Source organism: Labrus mixtus, chromosome 4, assembly GCF_963584025.1.
Source record: "Labrus mixtus chromosome 4, fLabMix1.1, whole genome shotgun sequence".
Taxonomy (NCBI): domain Eukaryota; kingdom Metazoa; phylum Chordata; class Actinopteri; order Labriformes; family Labridae; genus Labrus; species Labrus mixtus.
Window position 1 is genome coordinate 14754167 of NC_083615.1, and position 18338 is coordinate 14772504.

At 40.2% G+C, this 18338-nt stretch overlaps 1 protein-coding gene across 3 annotated transcripts in view; it reads left to right on the forward strand.

Annotated features, from left to right (window-relative positions):
• Nucleotides 1–18338, forward strand: part of cep290 (centrosomal protein 290) — a 43124-nt gene that overhangs the window by 12253 nt on the left and 12533 nt on the right. For all 3 annotated transcript variants that reach the window (XM_061035985.1, XM_061035986.1, XM_061035987.1), the window contains 23 exons: nt 1336–1411; nt 1581–1714; nt 3459–3623; nt 5353–5502; nt 5591–5706; nt 5800–5902; nt 6519–6749; nt 7343–7516; nt 7653–7764; nt 10235–10440; nt 10728–10879; nt 11158–11269; nt 11823–12278; nt 12415–12579; nt 13199–13306; nt 13419–13553; nt 13655–13924; nt 14412–14519; nt 14757–14956; nt 16350–16563; nt 16903–17040; nt 17571–17792; nt 18138–18260. In XM_061035985.1, the coding sequence (XP_060891968.1) occupies nt 1336–1411; nt 1581–1714; nt 3459–3623; nt 5353–5502; nt 5591–5706; nt 5800–5902; nt 6519–6749; nt 7343–7516; nt 7653–7764; nt 10235–10440; nt 10728–10879; nt 11158–11269; nt 11823–12278; nt 12415–12579; nt 13199–13306; nt 13419–13553; nt 13655–13924; nt 14412–14519; nt 14757–14956; nt 16350–16563; nt 16903–17040; nt 17571–17792; nt 18138–18260 (3870 nt within the window). The remainder of the gene's footprint in view (nt 1–1335; nt 1412–1580; nt 1715–3458; nt 3624–5352; nt 5503–5590; nt 5707–5799; nt 5903–6518; nt 6750–7342; nt 7517–7652; nt 7765–10234; nt 10441–10727; nt 10880–11157; nt 11270–11822; nt 12279–12414; nt 12580–13198; nt 13307–13418; nt 13554–13654; nt 13925–14411; nt 14520–14756; nt 14957–16349; nt 16564–16902; nt 17041–17570; nt 17793–18137; nt 18261–18338) is intronic.

Below are 18338 nucleotides of genomic sequence, written 5' to 3' on the forward strand. Positions count from 1 at the left end.
TACAACCAACAAAAAGGATTTGTTTGTGCTAGTCTTTCATATGATCTGGTTCTAATTGCTCTGGAGTATCCTGGTTTAGATCGAGGGGTCCCTCTTCTAGTCGGACTTTGTTGCATCATCAGGTGTTTTCAGACCAAACAGTTCTCTTAACAGGGTTCTAGGAACTAAAGTAGTTCATAGTCCCTGCGGTGCTCAGGTTGATATCTACAACACTTAGAAAAAAGAGGTAGTTAATATGTTTTTTGTTTGATAACGTTTTTAAGATGGTAAGTGAATTGTAGAATATGCACACCATGTAGGTGCAGGGCAGCGCAAATTCAGCTGGCAGAGTAAAAAGATGCACCCAGAGGTCTTCTTCAGGTGATAATTTATAAACAAAGAAGGGGGGGGACCCATATATATATATATATATATATATATATATAGATTTCAACACCAATAGTCTGAATGGCACTAGGATGGCAGGTGTGGTCAAATACTCAAAATGTCCGAAGGTGAAACACATCTTTAATGATCACCTTTCTTATGTAACACAAGGGAAACACACAAAGACAACATATATATTGTCATACTGTTAGGCTGGGGTGTATCACAAAACAGACTATGGATAATCTTATAATTATACGCCCAAGTTCAGACAACAGCAACAGAACACAAACGGCTGACAGAGTTTTTCATGTTAACAGTGTTGCTTATATTCTCGAAGCTACGACCTACAAATTCCTTTCTATTTGGATACACTTCCAAAAGGCTAGCAAGGTGACATTACCTTGACTTGTAAATGCCGGACATATACATATCAGTCTTGTTACCTTTTAAGCGCCAATCCAAATATAGATCTGCTGCTATGAGATGTCTCACACAAACTGTTACATCTACACAGACCTAAAAGAAGAATTACCCTTAGATGGTAGACAGATTTAAATGGTACATCCACAGAATTACCAAGATGAATTAATTCATGAAAATTCGTACACATACCCGGTGTCTACAACACTAACATGAAGCTGCTAAGGAAGCTATATCCTGTGTTGATTCAAGTGAAAAACACAGAAGTACTGGGGCACTGGTGGCGCAGTGGTTATTGCACGCTCCCCCAATGTATGGAAGCTGTGGTCTTCCAAGCGGCCCAGGTTCAAATCCGACCTGTGGCTCCTTTCCTGCATGTCATTCCCCACTGTCTATCTCCCTGATTTCCGACTCTATCCACTGTCTTATCTCTCAAATAAAGACACAAAAAGCCCAAAAATAAATCTAAAAGAAAAACAACAACATGCTTGTTTGAGATTAAGTTCCTGACATGAAGTGTCTCTCTCTCTCTCTCTCTCTCTCCAGAATGAGTACCTCGAAAAAGAACTAAGCAAAAAGGAGAGAGAGCTGGAACTGCACAAGACCCAGTTTCATGTCAAATGTAAGTACAGCCCTTCATTCCAACTTCACATGGACATTTTCACAATTGTGGTTTTGGTCTGTCTGTCTGTCAAGTATCACAAGATATACTGCAGGGTTCATAATTATAATGGTATATAGTTTATGACTAGCTTTACTGATTTTGTTCTTGTCTGTGCTTTAACTCACAGTGGATGAACTGTCAAAAGTTAAAAGAGACCTTGAGGCTGCACTCACAGATGTTCTTCAAGCACTGAGGTTAAACCAAGAGAACGTTCCATCTGGTGCTGGCCTCAATATCCCCAGTCTGGAAAGGCTGGCTAATGTAAGTGATACCAGTGCACCCAATGTGACGTTAAACACAAATGTTTGAGTTTCCGTTGTCATGACTACGAGCAGGTAGGTTTAGATCAGATAATGCTATAACTCTTTATGAAATGACACAAAAGTCAGTTTAACTTTATTTAAACATGAAAGGTGCCTGGCTGAGATTAAAGGGTAATTGTGGTTGGGGGGGGGGGGGGGTTAAACCTGGGCTCAATTTTGACATATATTGTAGTCTAAGGTTTCATTTCTGAAAAGTGGAGCTGGCAAAAGATGGAGTTAGGATGAACTTAACTCATAATTGGGGGGTTTGTATACAGACTAGGGACACATTTAAATATTAGAAAAACATGGTGAAGTATTTTGCATCAGTTTGTTCAGTTGTTTTTTTGTTTTTTGCAAGTTCTAATGTGTGTTATGTTTTGTGTCATCTGAGCTTTTATGAGAAACTTTGGATGTCTTTCATCATGAAACCATTCAATGGAAATTGTATAAAGTTCTCGAATTAGGCCATAGTATATACTATTGTTCTATGTTCTATGCCAAGTTATTCTACTTTATAAGTAGATTAAACTTTCAATGAGAACATATTTTCTTTTTCTTCAAAGCTGCTCTGTCTTTGGTGACTTTTTTTTCTCTCATATAGGCAGGACACAAGCATCCCCTTAAACTAGATTACTTTGAAAGCATGGAAATTTACAAAAAAGATTAAGGAAATTATGACCACTGAACACAGATTATGTATAATGCATGGCTGCTGTGGCTCATGGTCGTCTCCCAACCTGAAGGTCATGGCTTCAATCCCCAGCTCCTGCAGCCACATGTCTGATGTGTCCTTGGGCAAGACATTTAACCCCAAGTTGCTCCTGCTGCTTCGTCGGCGGTGTATGCATATGTATGGGATTAGTTACTTCTGATGGTCACTTTACATAACAGCCTCTGCCATCAGTGTGTGAATGTGTAGGTCTGACCTGTGGTGTAAAAGTGCTTGGAGTAGTCAGAAGACAGCTGTACAAGCTCAAGTCTATTTACCATTTTTTGATGTAAATATTGTTGTTGTAAGTCTGTTTTTCATTCAGTCATGTGAATCTTTTTGACTGTTAGCCAGGACTCTCCTATGAAAGAAATAGTGTATCTTAATAGGAATTCTCCTGAGGGAAGACACAATAATAATGATAATAATATATCCCCCCATCTAAGATGAAGAAAAATTTTCTTTGAAAGTTACCACATTTTTCCAATCCATCGTGTAGAGTTTTGCCGCCTGCTGTGCTGCAAACAATGGGCATACACACCTCATAGGTATTTTAATGGTTTTTGTACGTTGAGGGAAGGCTTGTCACATAGCAACCTAATTAATGACAAATGCAGCGAGTCAGAAAAGGTAGATCGTAACCAAACCCTTCGGTTGATCATGCTGTGCTGTCGTAACCATTGAATAAATCTACTTTATAGTCAAACTAGAGCCAGATGAGGTCAGTTTTTGTTTGACTTCCATGTCACACTGCAGGGCAAAGGAGGAAGTGACAGCGGGGAACAGGCGCAAGCTGCATTACATTTAATATTTACAGTAAGCAGTTTGATTTTGGAGAACAAATAACATTTGTAAGAATAAGAATACATCATTGGTATATCAAATACTCTTAATACAGGCAGGGACTCTCTTAGATGTTATTCATTAATCTAATTAATCTTTGGGGATATCTTTAATGGCACTTTAACTGAGCTTTTCCTCCCTGTTACAGGTTATAGATGTGAACAACATGAGTGGGCAGTCTGAGTCAGCTCTGCACCTGAAGTCCCAAATACATCAGCTGCTGGGGAGGAACGAAGAACTGAGGCAGGAACTCAAATCTGCCCGCGAGGAGGCCACCAGCAGCTTCAGTCAACTAGCCACAGCCAAAGAGAAGGTACATCCAGCTGTAAAGTCAAGGTTTAAAAGACAATGCTGATTAAAAAACAACAACAACATGAATGGTATTATCTTGATTAATTCACTTTCTATCACAACCTGTGATTGAGCTAATAGGGATGACACAACACCATATTTCTAAACTTTTATACCATACTAGTAAAAAATCAAACAATATTGATGTTGTGTTTGTATAAAACAACAATAGCAATACCTTTTTCAATACTACAGCAAAAAAAATATACCTCATAGGCCCACAATTATGGGATTTTTTTTATTAATTTAAAAAATTGCAAGGGATGGGGTGCTGGTGGCCTAGTGGTTAGTTTGCGCGCCCCATGTGAGAGGCTGTAGCCCTCAATACGGGCTTAATAAGATTACTTTCTAAATGTCTGAAAGTTCTTACAAGACATGTTTAGCAATTTACATCATGACAATTGATATAGACTGACATATTTTCAGTCTCTTCCAGTCATAAGAATAACATTTTTTAGTAAACATCAGGTTTCAATGAATGAAACAGCTGCATCTGTCAAAAATGTTTAATAGTATTCATTTAGTTTATAAAGCAAAAAGCCCTGTTTGTTTCAAAGCATTAAGACGCCTCATAACTCCTCATTAAGTCCTTCACTCTGTTCAAATAGATTATGTATCTTGTACTTTTTTTATTACCTTGTTTTGTTTCTCACAATAACTCTTTGTTGTCTTTTTGGCTCATGTTTTGTATTGATTTTATTGGAATGACCCTGCACAAGAAGGAAATGATCTGATATTAAAAAGATTAATTTTTTTCTTACGAAACAGATTTAACAAAGTGCTGTGACTGACAAAGCAAAATCATGATACACAGAAGGCAATTTATCAACAAATACCCCCAAAAATAAGGCAAATTATAAACACAAAACAAAATGATTTTTGTGATGAAATTGCCTGTACTATTAAAATAAAGTTAAAGCAAGAAGATAAAAGATGCCACAACAAAATCAGCGAAGTACAACTCGACTGATTTGGGGATTTTTAGGACAAAATTTACACTCTATACCTGTTAGTGTTGTCCTTGGGTGTGTACTGACGTCATTTTAACCAAGCGGCAACCTCCAGTGTTGAAAAATGAAGCAAATGCAGAAGTTCAAAAACCTGCAGTTCCCAGAGTGTCCACTTGAGGCTGGCTGCAGAAGCCCAGGAAGCCACACACACACTATTGAAAAAAGCCTTTTTTCTACAGCAGAAATGAACATCTTGACAGCCTGGTTCAAAAAACTTTATTGGGTCTGAATAGCTTATTTCCTGGCTGGCACACACTGTACGGGTTGTGAATTGTGTTACATCTCATCCGTTTTTAATTTGAGAAGGATAAGAGTTTTTCATAATTACTTGGCTGTCGTGACTGACTGACGGGCAGGCTGTTTGTCAAAAGGCTTAATATCTGCCTCAGCCAGCTCCAGCCTTATGCCTGCTGTAAGGTTGACCTAAAGTAAGGTTGTGACAGCATTTCAAATATGGCCACCCCCATCGACAGGCTTCAAAAGTCTCCTTCTGCAACCAGTGGCTGACGTCACTGAGACTTTGTCCGTATTTATATAGAGTGTATAATTTTTATGAACGCTTCTTGAGCCTCTCAATTTAAAAATCACACTTATCATTTTACTATTTCACGGTAAATATCCAGGGGCGCCAGTAAAGAACCTAGGATTATGATGCTCTTTCCTTTTTTTTATGGCTGTCAGGTGAGCCAACTGAAAGATGAATTGGAGCTGTTAAGGAGGTCAGGCAGCGGTGGAGTCGTCCTCAGACCTCTGACCCTCCCAGAGGATCTGGAGCCTAGCAGCACTGAGGTCATCAGCTCTCTGAATGAGTACTGTGTCCGACTTCTTCAGGTCAGTGTCTCTGCCTTCTTCAGACAGGGGGTGCAAAATCTTCAATTCAACATCATGTTATCAACCCTGTAATGCTGTTATTTATTAGGAGCTCAAGAACAAGGAGGAACAAAGCAAGAAGCTTGTAGTAACACTGGAGGAATACAAAGAGAAGTTTTCCGTCATTAGCCACCAACAAGGGCTCCTCTACAAGGACTATCTCAAGTTGGTTAACAAGAGAGTTTGTCCAAGGTTGTTATTGTTTTGTAGCCTCGCAAAAATTTGAAACTGTTTTGTTGGTGTTTTTTTTGTTCTCAGCGAAAAAGCAGAGTGGCAGAAAAAGAAAGAGACATTAGCAGAAAAGAACAACCAGCTTGAGGAACAAACGCAGGTGGATGCTGTTAAACTCCGAGAATTCAAAGTAAGCCAGACAAATAAATGTCTATAATGTTAATCGGACCTAAGCGCTGCAAGATTTACTACTTGAATGGTTTAATCTTTACCTGGAGGACTTGATCATGTGCCTCTCATTTAAACCGCGCACACACACACACACACACACACACAGATCAGTGCTTTTGGATGTTTAATGCTCACAATGTGGAACATGATCTGCCACACATGGATCTTACTAAAACTCCTTGTTGATTTTTGCCTGTCAAACATCATCCAAGTCATAAAATGTGAAACACACATAATGAGAACAGACCCCTCAGTCTGTGAAGCCGTTTAAAATACGAGCGAGACCCACGAGTGTATTAGACACAGATTGCCTCACAGCAAGAAGGACCTGGTGTTTAACCTTGGTGTCTGCACATGTTGGGAATAGGTCCAACATGTTGTAAATCCCATCTTAAGTGCTTTTTAAAAATGATTGAGGACAAAAGTGAAAATGGATGAGACATTTTAAAAGAAAACCAAAGAAACATTTGATGGATATTCCTCTGTGAATCACTGTCCTTATCCCACCTGCTGGTGAGTCCTTTCCTCAAAAAAGTTTCATTAAATACTAATCGTATGCATCTCCCTCACACAAGGAGCTGCTTGACACTCTCCAGAAGGACCCAGAGGAAATCAAAAGGCAGTTGAGCGAAGTGTTGCGCAACATGACGGTGCTGAAGGTCAACGAGAAGAAGCTGACGCGTCGCTACATCACCCTGCTGGAGCAAGAGCAGCACCTACGCAAAGAGAACGGCAAGCTGAGGGATGAGAGCAGCCAAATGCAGGCGTCTGTCACCCAGAGGATGGGCTACCTGCAGAGATTCAAGGTAGAGAGACGGGGAGTTAAGTTTCATATGAAAGAATCTTTTGAGTGTTTTAGAGTAAAAAAGCAAAGGCTTAATATGAGTGTGGCATATTTCTAGAATTAATTCAGTGTTAAAACAAGGCTTTTTATTTCAAGTTCGACTTGTTAACTATTGAAAAAAGCAAATTTTTCTAATGTAGACATGATTGTCAATAGTTAAATATGGGTCCATGGCCCCGACAAACTTAAACTTTTGTCTACCAGCAGATAATAGATAATTAATTACGTCATATCAACTTGAATTATTCCCTGATGTCCCTTCATTGTCTTTCCCAGTTCCTGATCTGCTGATTTTCATTATAAATCTGCAGACTTTAAAATAAGGAAATGATGCCCCCCCCCCCACACACACAGCAGTTAACAGGAAAGAATAAATAAATAATTATACCTCCCATTAAAAAAACAAGACCAGTAAAGAATTTAAATCATTAAAACAACTTCTGAGGAAAGTATTTTAGTCTCCCACCCTGAGTGGGATGTCAGAGATAAATGACTGCAATGTGAAAATGGTGAATTATTTCCTCTTAACGGGATTACGTTGTCCTTCATCCTAAGGAAATGGCTGCTTATAAGATAGCAGCACTGCAGAAGGCTCTGGATGATAGCGTGCCCTCATCAGACCTGGAGAAGGCCAACAAACAGTACACAGAGCTAACAGTCAGATACAGAGACATGCTGCAGAGGGACAGCCGCCTGATCCAGAGGACCACAAACCTCGAACGCCTGGAAGTATGAAAACACATCGACTGTCCAAACATTTTTCTTTAAACCTCCAATACCAACACCTTCTGTGATATGTGGCTATGTACCGTTACTGACTGTACCATATATGTCTCTCTTTCCCCCCCTCCCCGTGATCTTTCAGAACGAGAACGAGTCTCTTGAGGAGCAAATATCTTCCATGAATAAAGAACTGGAGATCACAAAGGAGAAACTGAATACTTTAGAACAAGCATGGGACAACATCAGTGCTAATGGTGAGAAAAGGCTGAAATTAGAAACAGCTGCTTCATTGCTCTCTTCAAAGCCATCACACTCACAGTAGAAGGGACTTCTTTCATCTTGCTGCCCAAGTCAGTAGTCTACTTTGCATTATTGTATGTTACACATACTATTGATTTGGATCCAAAGGTACCATTTAATATAGCCAAGGACACTCTGTAACAACAGCAGAAATGACTGAAGCAGGGACTTACAACGCCCATGCTCTGCAAGGTAAAGTCACTGTTTTTGTCTTGTAGCCTGGTTGCTAAGGAGAGAGCCATTTAACCACTCGTTATGGTTTGAAGATCTTTAACAAAAGAAGGTATAGCTCAGTAAGGATCTTTTTTTGTAATGTGTCCTACTTGATCAATGCACTGAAAAAAATCCCAAACCTTTTGTAACCAATCAAGCAGCAACCTCTGGTGTTAAAAAGGGAAGCCAATGTGGATGTGCAAAAAAAAAAAAACTACAGTTCCTCAGGTTGCCACTTGATGCTAGCTCCAAAAACCCCAAAATTCCCAATTAGGTTCCCATAAGAAAATACCAATTTCTACAGATGAAATAGTCATATTTATAGAGCCCGACCGATTAATCTGCCAGCCGATGATATCGGCTGATATTAGTATATCAAGTCACTAGATTTATTCACCGGTCAAATAGCAATTCTTTTGAGTTTCATTGTATTACACTAGCAGTTCTCTCTTTAACCAGCAGATGGCGCTGTATGGATTACAACAAGCATCATCACTCTCCAGAGTGCCAAGCATTGACACACGTACATGCGCAGTTGCCTTCCAGTTTGGCGACCATCGTGTACTTGTTATATATCTTTTCCACAAGTGTTTGATAACTGCATTTGAGGAATCAAGGCAATAAATGTGTTTATCTATATCTATCTATCTCTAGAGGTCAAAGATAGATATAAGAAAGATATTGGTTGATATATTGGTTTTGGATTATTTTGCTCCCTAATATCGATATCGGCCCCACAAATCTCATATCAGTCAGGCCCTTATATTGACTGTGGCAACCACCATCGTTCAGAGGGGTGACGGCTCTGAAACAACATTTATGTTTTATACCGTCTATGTAACCAATCAGTAATTTAAATCCTGAACTATATACAAATAGAGCCAATGTTTAAGAATGATGGAACTTCAATTTAAAGTGTTTCACAATCTGAATTTATGATGCAGAAAGACTAAGTCCAAACACCAGAAACAATATAATCGAGGGGTCTCTATAATATAGAACTAGTGATAGAGACAGATGGAAAGAATCAGAGAAATATCACAGCAATGTGCCACACAAGTCCAGAGATAAATTTAATGTAAATGGAAATATGCCGAAATACACTATAGAATCATCAACTGAAGGAAAGATGCCGACACCAGAAAATGACACGTATCTGAATGTTGGGCACTTTACACAACATGGAAAGGCAAAATACATTATCACATAATCAAAGATACCCGGAGTGATAGACTCATCATAGAAAAGGCCTCAAATCAAACTCTTTGTTTAACCCTTCATTTAAGGGGCGACTCTGGCTCATATGGTAGAGTCGTCGTCTCTCAACCGGAAGGTCAAGGGTACGATCCCCAGCTGAGCAACCTTGTGACCTTGGGCAAGGCACTTAACCCCACATTGCTCCCGCTGCTGAATGGATTAGTGTTGTACTTACTCTCTGATGTACGTCGCTTTGGATAAAAGCGTCTCCTAAGTGAATTGTGACCCTCTTGGAACAATCGGAACTCATGGACTCATCGTTCTTATCAACCTTGACTTTGGAGCAGTAGACAGAGGCCCAAAGCCCAGGACTTTCATGAACCAACAACTTTAAAATAGTGTTTATCTGATGTACTAAGGCTTTCTGTGTAATAGATTTACTGATGTGACCTGGTTACATGAAGTTTTCTTCTACACTTGTGTCTGGTGGTTATTACAGACAGTCCTTGCTACATTGGCCTTAACCTTCATTGACTAATTTGAGTTAAAAATATGCTCACTGACATATTTGCCAAATGTCATGTTCTTCCTTTAATTTGTATATTTTAATGTCTTAATCTTCCTTGATGTCATGTCTCTTTTAATTTATGTTTTTAAATCTGTAAAGCTTTTTAAATTGCTCTCTATCTATGAATGCTGTTTTATAAACAATATGCCTTTAGATAATAATATTGCCTTTAATTGCGGCTAGTTGGGAGAATTGGGATGATGAGTATACACCAAGAAGCATGTAGACTTTAAAGAAAGGTGATAATATTGCAAGAAGAATCGAAAGATAGCAAGAAGGATATGCATGGTGATAGCTTGTAAAAGGATTGCTGGCAAAAACTGCCTCATGTATGCAATAAGCCTTGATGTACTCAGGGTTTAATCCTCAGTTGTGAATATATCTCTTTACATAAATTCTCAGATTTTTAGCTATATTTTTCTTTTCGATTTTTTCCTGAACATCAGGAGGAGAAAACAGCATGGATAAGGCGGACAAGGCATTGGCTAACAACGAGATGGTATCAGCCGCCAGGCGGATCACAACTCTGGAGATGAAGGAACTGAATGAGAGGCAGAGAGCTGAGCACGCTCACAGAATGTATGAAAAAATGAAGAACTCCCTCAGGCAGGTGGAGGATCGAAACCTAGAGCTGGAGTCCAAGTTTGCAGAGGTATGAACAACCAAAGACAGGGGTTTTTACTTTGACGCAAATGAGACTTGTTTTTGCTCGAGGCACTGGCTGTTGTTGTTCTAATTAATGTGCCAGGTGTAAAAGGCTAACGGTTCACCTGACAGATGTCAAATCTTAACAATACATTTTAGTTGTATTTCTCAATGTAAACAGCAAACCCTAAAAAAACAGCTTGAGCCAGTTTTTGCTACGTTCTCACCATTTTTCCCAGGTGTCTTCTATGAAAGGAACATCTTGAAGCATTAGTACCTGTGTTTTTTCCCCAGTTGACCAAGATGAATGTGGAGGCTCAGAGGGTGGAGCGGGAGCTGAGGGACGAGCTAGCAAACAGCATCAGCAAAGCTGTGAGCGACGCTGACAGAGCCAGGATCGCAGAGCTGGACAAGGCTGAGGCTGAGCTCCGCATCGAGGTTTCTAAGTATGTGTGCCTCTAAATATAAGAACTCTGAAGTAAATGATACAAGCTAACTTTTGGGGGGTGATTTGATTTTAATTACATATGAAATATTTAATCAAACTCGTAATACTAATAATGAAATTGAGAATTTATTTCTGTAACAAAATTCTCCTTCATTCTTTTATATTTATCACAAACTCGACACTCCATCATGCCATGTTGTTTGTCTCATCTGTTAAGAAGTCATCATACTTTTGAAATTTTGGTGTAAATAACGGGAGATTTCCGTGTGTGTTCAGGCTTCAGGAGGTGTCTGATGTGGCAATGATGCAGGCCTCTGCTCTGCAGGCCAGACAGCAATCCAAAGAGAAGGAAGTTGAAGCTTTGAGGAGACAAATACTGGACGTCCAGGTAAAGAGTTGTTTAAAGGTTAATTAAACTTCATAAGAGGGCTGATTATTACCTTTCCTGTTCTCATCACTAGAAGACTTGGGTTTTCACACTTTAACATTCATACAAAACTAAATGCACATATGCAACACTTACCCTGCATATTTCTGTATATTTATTTTCATATAAATGTCTTTCTACATTTTTACTGCCTGTTTTATTGTTCTTTTCATTACTGCTGACTCTTTAACCATTTTTTATTTAATAGTGTTTTTTTTACGATGTCTCTCATATTTAATATTATTACTCCTACAAATCAAACCAATCTGTAAAAAAATGTCCACATGATTTTACCCACATTTGGAGTGACGATCATCACACATCATGATTCCTGACTCAAAAAGTCAAAAGTTTTGGAAGGATAAAAACTAGCCCTTAATCATGTCGTTAATCACCAACCTTTAATATTGTTTGAGTGGTAAAAGTATGAATCCAAACACAACCACTCCAGCAGTCAGTGAAGAACATGAGTCTGTTGAAATAGTAATGAGCTAATGTCTTGTCTTTCCTTCAGTCCCAGTCAGATGAGAAGGCCCTCATTGCCCGGCTCCATCAGCACATCGTGGCTCTGCAGCTCAGTGAGTCGGCGGCTTTGTCCAAACTTGAGGCTGCCAGCACTCGCATCCAACAGCTGGAGGTCTACAAGCTTCGTGCTGAACATCGGCTGGATGCCAGCGACTCCGCCCTGTTCCTCGCCCGTCAGGAAGGCAGGAATCGCTCCAAGCACCTACGGCAGACCGTCCAGTCACTTCGTCGGCAGTTCGCTGGAGCGATACCTCTCCCTCAGCAGGAAAAGTTCTCTTTGACCATGGTGAGCCTCCTGGAGGATAAAGCAAATGCCCAGGAGGAAAGGAAGAAGGCGGTAGAGGAGAGGAGGAGGGCCGAAGGAAAGGCGGAGGAATTGGAACTGAGACTTTGTGGCCTGGAGGAGCTTATATCAACACTGAAGGATGTGAAAGGGGCGCAGAAGGTTGTTCTTGTTGACTTAAAGTTACAAATCTTAAAATTCAAAGAAAAATACACAGTTTAATCTCATGTATTCGCCCGACCCTCGTCAAAATCTGCAACCACTAAAGAAAAAAACTCAATCTATGAACATCCAACAGGTTATCGAGTGGCACAAGAAGATGGAAGACGCGCGGCTGCAGGAGCTGAGAAAAGGCCGGGAGCTGGTGGTCCAGAAGGAAGAGATCAGGTACCTGAAGAACCTGGTGATGGAGCAGGAGAGAACCATCCGCTCGCTGGAAGAGGACACTGTGCAGCAAAACATGGTGAGAGAAACATTTTCATAATGCAGACACAAATTTGACAAAGCTGTGAGTGACGCTGACAGAGCCGAGATCTCAGAGCTGGAGAAGGCTGAGGCTGTGCTCCGTGTCAAGGTTTCTCAGTGTGTGTGCCTTAAATCCAAGAACTCAGACTTAAATGATATAAGCATACTTTTTTTACAAGGTCATTGGAGTGTAATTACAAATGAGAGATTCGATGAAACTTGTTATATTTACTTGATTATTACAAATTAATTAGACACAAATTTACAAAGCTATGCATAGGCTGGAGATAATTAAACGCAAACTTGGCAAAAGGATATAATTACAAAAATGATTATTTTGGCATGATTGTGTTACATCTATCAAAGAAAAGAGTAGCTTTGAAAAACTCACAGTTTTAAGTAAATCTCTTGATACAGTCTCATCAGAATCAGAAATACTTCATCTAAAATGTGGGTGTACAGTTGCTCTTATACATAATTTAAGCATTAAGAAATAAAGAAGTATGTCATAGAAATAGGACTACAGTAATAAAAATGAAGGTTGAAACAGCGTCTCTGTTGTATTGAGGCAATTGAGAAAAAAAAGTAATTCAGAAAACTCCTCTTTCTATGACAAGCTCCAAGATGAACGCCAGCTAGCGTGGGATCAGCGTGAGGTGGAGCTGGAGCGCCAAGTGGATCAGTACGAGAAGCACCAGAACGAGATGCTAAGCAGTGCTGAAAAGGCAAATTCTATTGATGATCAAATTCATGCTCAAACAATGTCAAGCTAATCATACTTCCAAAAAAAAAAAATGGAATATGTTTCTTTATTTTTTTATTGTTTGTGGTTTTCAGTTTGAGGGTGGGACAGGATCTCTACCAGACCCGAGTCTTCCTGTGGCTCATCAGTTAGAGTTTGCTTTGGGAAAAATCCGAGAGCACATCCGCACTATCATGGAGACACAGGCCACCTGTAAAAGTCTGGATGAGGTATACTTTTCAGTTCCTCTTCAAACATCCAATATCCTCGTAAATCAAATGCCAAGCATATTGTTCTCATTGTAATCCTTTTTTTTTTTTTTTTGATGCAGAAGTTGAAAGAGAAAGAAGCCGCGCTGTGGACAGCCGAGCAGAACATCGTGTCCCGAGATAAAGTGATCAATGAGCTGCGTCTTCGGCTCCCAGCAGCTGCCAACAGGGAACGACTACTGGCTGATGTTTCCAAACATTTAGAGGCCCAGTCGGATTATCAGCCCACCCTAACACTGGCTCACCAGACCATCAAAGACCTCCATGGTCGGCTTGACAAAAAAGAGGACGTTGTAAAGAAATACCAGAAGCAGTTAGCCCAGGCCAGACAGGTACAGTCATACAGGGAAAAAAACTCTCACTGAAAGAAGTAACAGGCCCTGAGTTTCAATGATAACACTTTTACAAGTTACTCTTTCTAATTCTAAGGTATTTTAATTCCCCTGTGCCTGTCACAGCCTTGGCCAGAGGTATAAAGTTGTCTGATTTTATGATAATCCGTCCCGTTTTCGTAAAAGGGATGTCTCACAAACAACTGGAGTTACTCAATCATGAACAGATTAGAATTGGGCTGTGAAAAGTCGATGACAACGTTGTCTTTTAGCAGTTGTTTTGGCCATAACTCAGGAATTCACTCACTGTTTGAAACAGAAAGAATGAAGTGATGAGAAGTTTTCGATCAAGGTCGTGGTCACACATCATTATGTCATGAGAAACATTTTTTAATGGATGTAAACTGCATTTTGACCAGTTGATGGAAACCTTGAGATGGTGACTTTTGTTCTTTGCTTCATTTAAATAAACCTTGTTGTCCTCCAGGATCAAGAGGAGATGATAAAGAGACACCAAGAGGAGCTGAGATCGCTGCATCAGAAGTTGGACTTCCACATGGACAGCTCCTTGGACACCTTTAAACAGACAGCAATGGTACGCATGTACATGTCTGATGATTTAATTTGTGTTTTGGCTTTTTGAGGCTATGGCTCGTAATGGAGGTTAAATTTTTGGCCATGACGGTAATTGTAGACATCGTATCAGTTATATCTATCAACATACTTTATGTTATTTTCACATTTATGCATTCACTCTGGCAGAAAAACATCAAATTTTCCAGATGTATAAGCGTGTCTTTAAGGGTTTTTTTTTGTTTGTTTTCAACAACAGAGTTTGATGAAGAAGCCCACTCTCAAGGTGCCGACCACCAAGCACCTGGAGCGCCTGGCAGAGCTGGAGCAGGCCGTGGCCGACCAGGACGTCTCGCTCTCCTCCATCACAGAGAAATTACATCGGACCACTGCGGACCGAGAACGACAAAGGGTCGCCATGGAAACGCAGGCTATGAAATACGCGGAGGAGATGTCAAAGTGATTACACCTTTATTAAACCTCATTTCTCGATTAACAGCTTTTCCTGTAATGTTCCTTTATTTTAGTTTTTAAAGTGAGTACTTTAACCTGGAACTGATGCAAATACTCTCAGCATCAAACATTTAAATTATACATCTGTGTAAACGACACAATAGGACTCGACACAATACGATACGACTCAACCCCTCACAATATGATAGGATATTATTCGATACAACACGGTATGATTCGATACAATGAGATATGATTAACTTTATTGTGCCCTTGTGTGCTGCACACATTGAGCTGCGACCTACAGTAAAATGCTGTATTATAGGCTTTTAAAGGGCTGTTGTACTTCAGTCCATTGACCCTAATGAAATCTCTTCTGGATTCATCCTGCATAAGTCAGACAGCTTGTTCATGAATATATACAGATGGATACTTTCAAAATGTACTTCACTCCTTCCTATAGGTTTATCCAAAGTTTCCTACCCCAGCCTTAATCCCAGATTACATGTGAATTGTAAATTACACAGAACTAAAGCAACTGTAGGCAATTGGTTAATGGAGATCACAGCGGGGATTACAACTGATGTGGGAAAAGCTCTATATAATGTACTGGTCAGCAGGTACAAGTCAGGGAATGCTTCAGATCCCTAAACAAACACTGAAAAAGTCCCATATTATTTCCTCTTATGTGGGCTAAGGAGGATCTGGTTTTATATTCGTGCATCAGTGTCGAGGAAAAACAAGCTGATACTGTCTGACAGTGTGGAGTTAGATGAGTTTAAGCATCCTTAAAGCCACTTAAGGGGGTAATTAAAGGAGACTGGATGTAATGGGGTTAGTAGTTTAATTTAAAAAAAGGAAGCCGTAGATTGTAAAAGGCTTTTAAGAGTTCAATAGTTCATTAGGACATCGGGCATTTCAGCCATATGGGAGTGAATCTATCCACCTGTGTGTGGTAAAAAACGGTAAGATCGAAAGCACAACACTTTTCTGGGATAAAGGACAGCCTCTCAAAGGAAACACTGAATCAACACATATCAATCCTCAACAAAAGCAAAAGAGGATGCAGGATGTATTGAACAGTAACAAATGCAAAACAGAAATGTAAAAATATTTCCCTACATGTGTCAAAGCAGACCAATAACTAGCCTCAAATGCCTTGTTTTATAGACTTTACCGTGTTTGTCCGAAAGACTTCCAAACCAGAGAAAAATACAACACATCTCCCGGCTTAGTCGAAAAATGTCTCCCATGTTGCTGAAATGACCCGAAAATCAGAAAAGTTTCCCACTCAGTCTTGGACAGTCTTTATATGTATTCCTTTCTAAATTGTTTATTTACACTGTTTAAGAAAATCAGGTTTCAAGCCAGGCTAACAGTCAGAGGGTATTTGTTGCAGGCTGGAGGAGCATCATGCTGCCCAGGTGAAAGCTCTGACAGGGGAACACGAGGATCTGCAGAGTCAGGTAGCCCAGATGGAGAAGGAGATGATCTCCCTCCAGACCGAGCTGGCGGCCCAGAAGGAGGCCAACGTGCGCTCCCCCAGCAACACCATGAAGAACCTGGTTGAACGACTGAAAGCACAGCTCGCCCAGAAAGAAAAACAGCTTAAGGTTGGTCTTTAATCAATTAAGTTGACTTTGGTCTGCTGGTTTTCCATCTGTGGCCGTTTGTTAACCGTAAGCACTTTTGTAACACCTTTGATTTTTGACAAATAGCCACCACCGATACAGAGATTATTCTTAGTTTGCAAAACTAAAGTGTAGTTCTATAAATCTTTTTTTTTTAAATCCAGTTTATACCAAGAGTGTGTGTGTGTGTGTGTGTGTGTGTGTGTGTGTCAGGGGAAGTAGCTCTTGCAGAAATAGATAAAGGTCCATTAACTGTAAAATGTTGTTTGGCCTCCATCTTCATTGCATTCATCATCAGCTGACATCTTTTTGTGTTCTCAGGCTCTCAGTAAGGCTCTGCTGGAGCTGCGGAAGGAGATGACGTCATCCGCTGAGCAGCAGGTCATCGCCAGCGCTGCACAAAGAGAGGAGAGTCTCAACGTTCAGATGTTGGTTGACAGACACACCAAAGACCTAAAGGTGAGATCCCTTTTTCGTAATAAGGTGCTCATTTTTATATGCATGTTTTATTTCATTTCCATCATTTATCAGTAGCATTTGAGCTGATTAACTGACATAGACGAAGACTATTTGTTGCCTTTAAGATGATTAGTAAAATATTTCACAAATAAAAGCAACAGGGGCCCCATATATGGAGGCTATAGTCCTCAGAGCGGGCGGCCCGGGTTCAAGTCTGACCTGTGGCCTGCATGTGATTCCCCACTGTGTCTCCCCGGTTTCCAACTCTATCCCCTACTCTGTCCAGATAAAGGCATATAATCCCCAAAATCAATCTTAAATAAAGAATAACAACAAATAAAAATTCAAGGCAGACACTAACATTAAAGGTTACTGAAATATGAGTACATAGTGAACTTGTATTAGACTATTCATATCCGCAGTGTATTACACATTTAGTGCAATTGTGGCAATTAATGACAACAGGAGGAGAATCCTAAGGAGTATCACTAGATGTAGCTTTTAATCTGGAAATCTGAATCTGTCCAAAGGTGAAGATGCAAGAACTTAATGAAGAACTGCAAGCTGCAAAGGAGTCGGTCAGAACAGCCAGAGGCCGAGAGAACACCCTGAAAGAAGAAGTGGACAGCCTGAACCACGACCTCCAGAGGACTCAGAAAACCCTGAAACGTGTGCAGGCCGAAAAAGAGGAGAACGAGCACGAAATCCAAGAGCTGAAGCAACAAATCAAGAGACTCAGCAACGCCCTACAGGTAAGATCCAATTAATCTCCCGCTTGATACTACACTCACAAAGGGTACTGAGTGTAAAGTTAATCAGATGAGTGGTTCACAAAATGTGCAAATGACTTTGGCTGCCTCCCTGTCTCTCATCTGCAACATGATGCCTCACGATGTTGTTGTCATGACCGTTGCGTTATTAGTGCCTTATATTTTGGGCGGCTGTGGCTCAGTTGGTAGAGTCGTCGCCTCTCAACCGTAAGGGCAGTATGTCCAATGTGTCCTTGGGCAAGACACTTAACCCCAAATTGCTCCCGCTTAAAACTTTTTAAAAAAAAGTAAGGTGCAATGATAGTCTTTTTTATCTGTGCTGATCAGAATCAACCAGAAGCCGACGGGAAGGGGCTGACCATCCAGAATCTGCAGAAGAAGATCCGGAGGCTGGAGTCTGACTTGGAGAAGAGAGCAGAGAAAAAAAATGTGAAGGATGATTATGGAAAGGTGTGAACATGACACATTTGTACGACAGATATTCTGCTATATTAGCATTATTGTTAGCAGCATTATTAAGGTTGACTT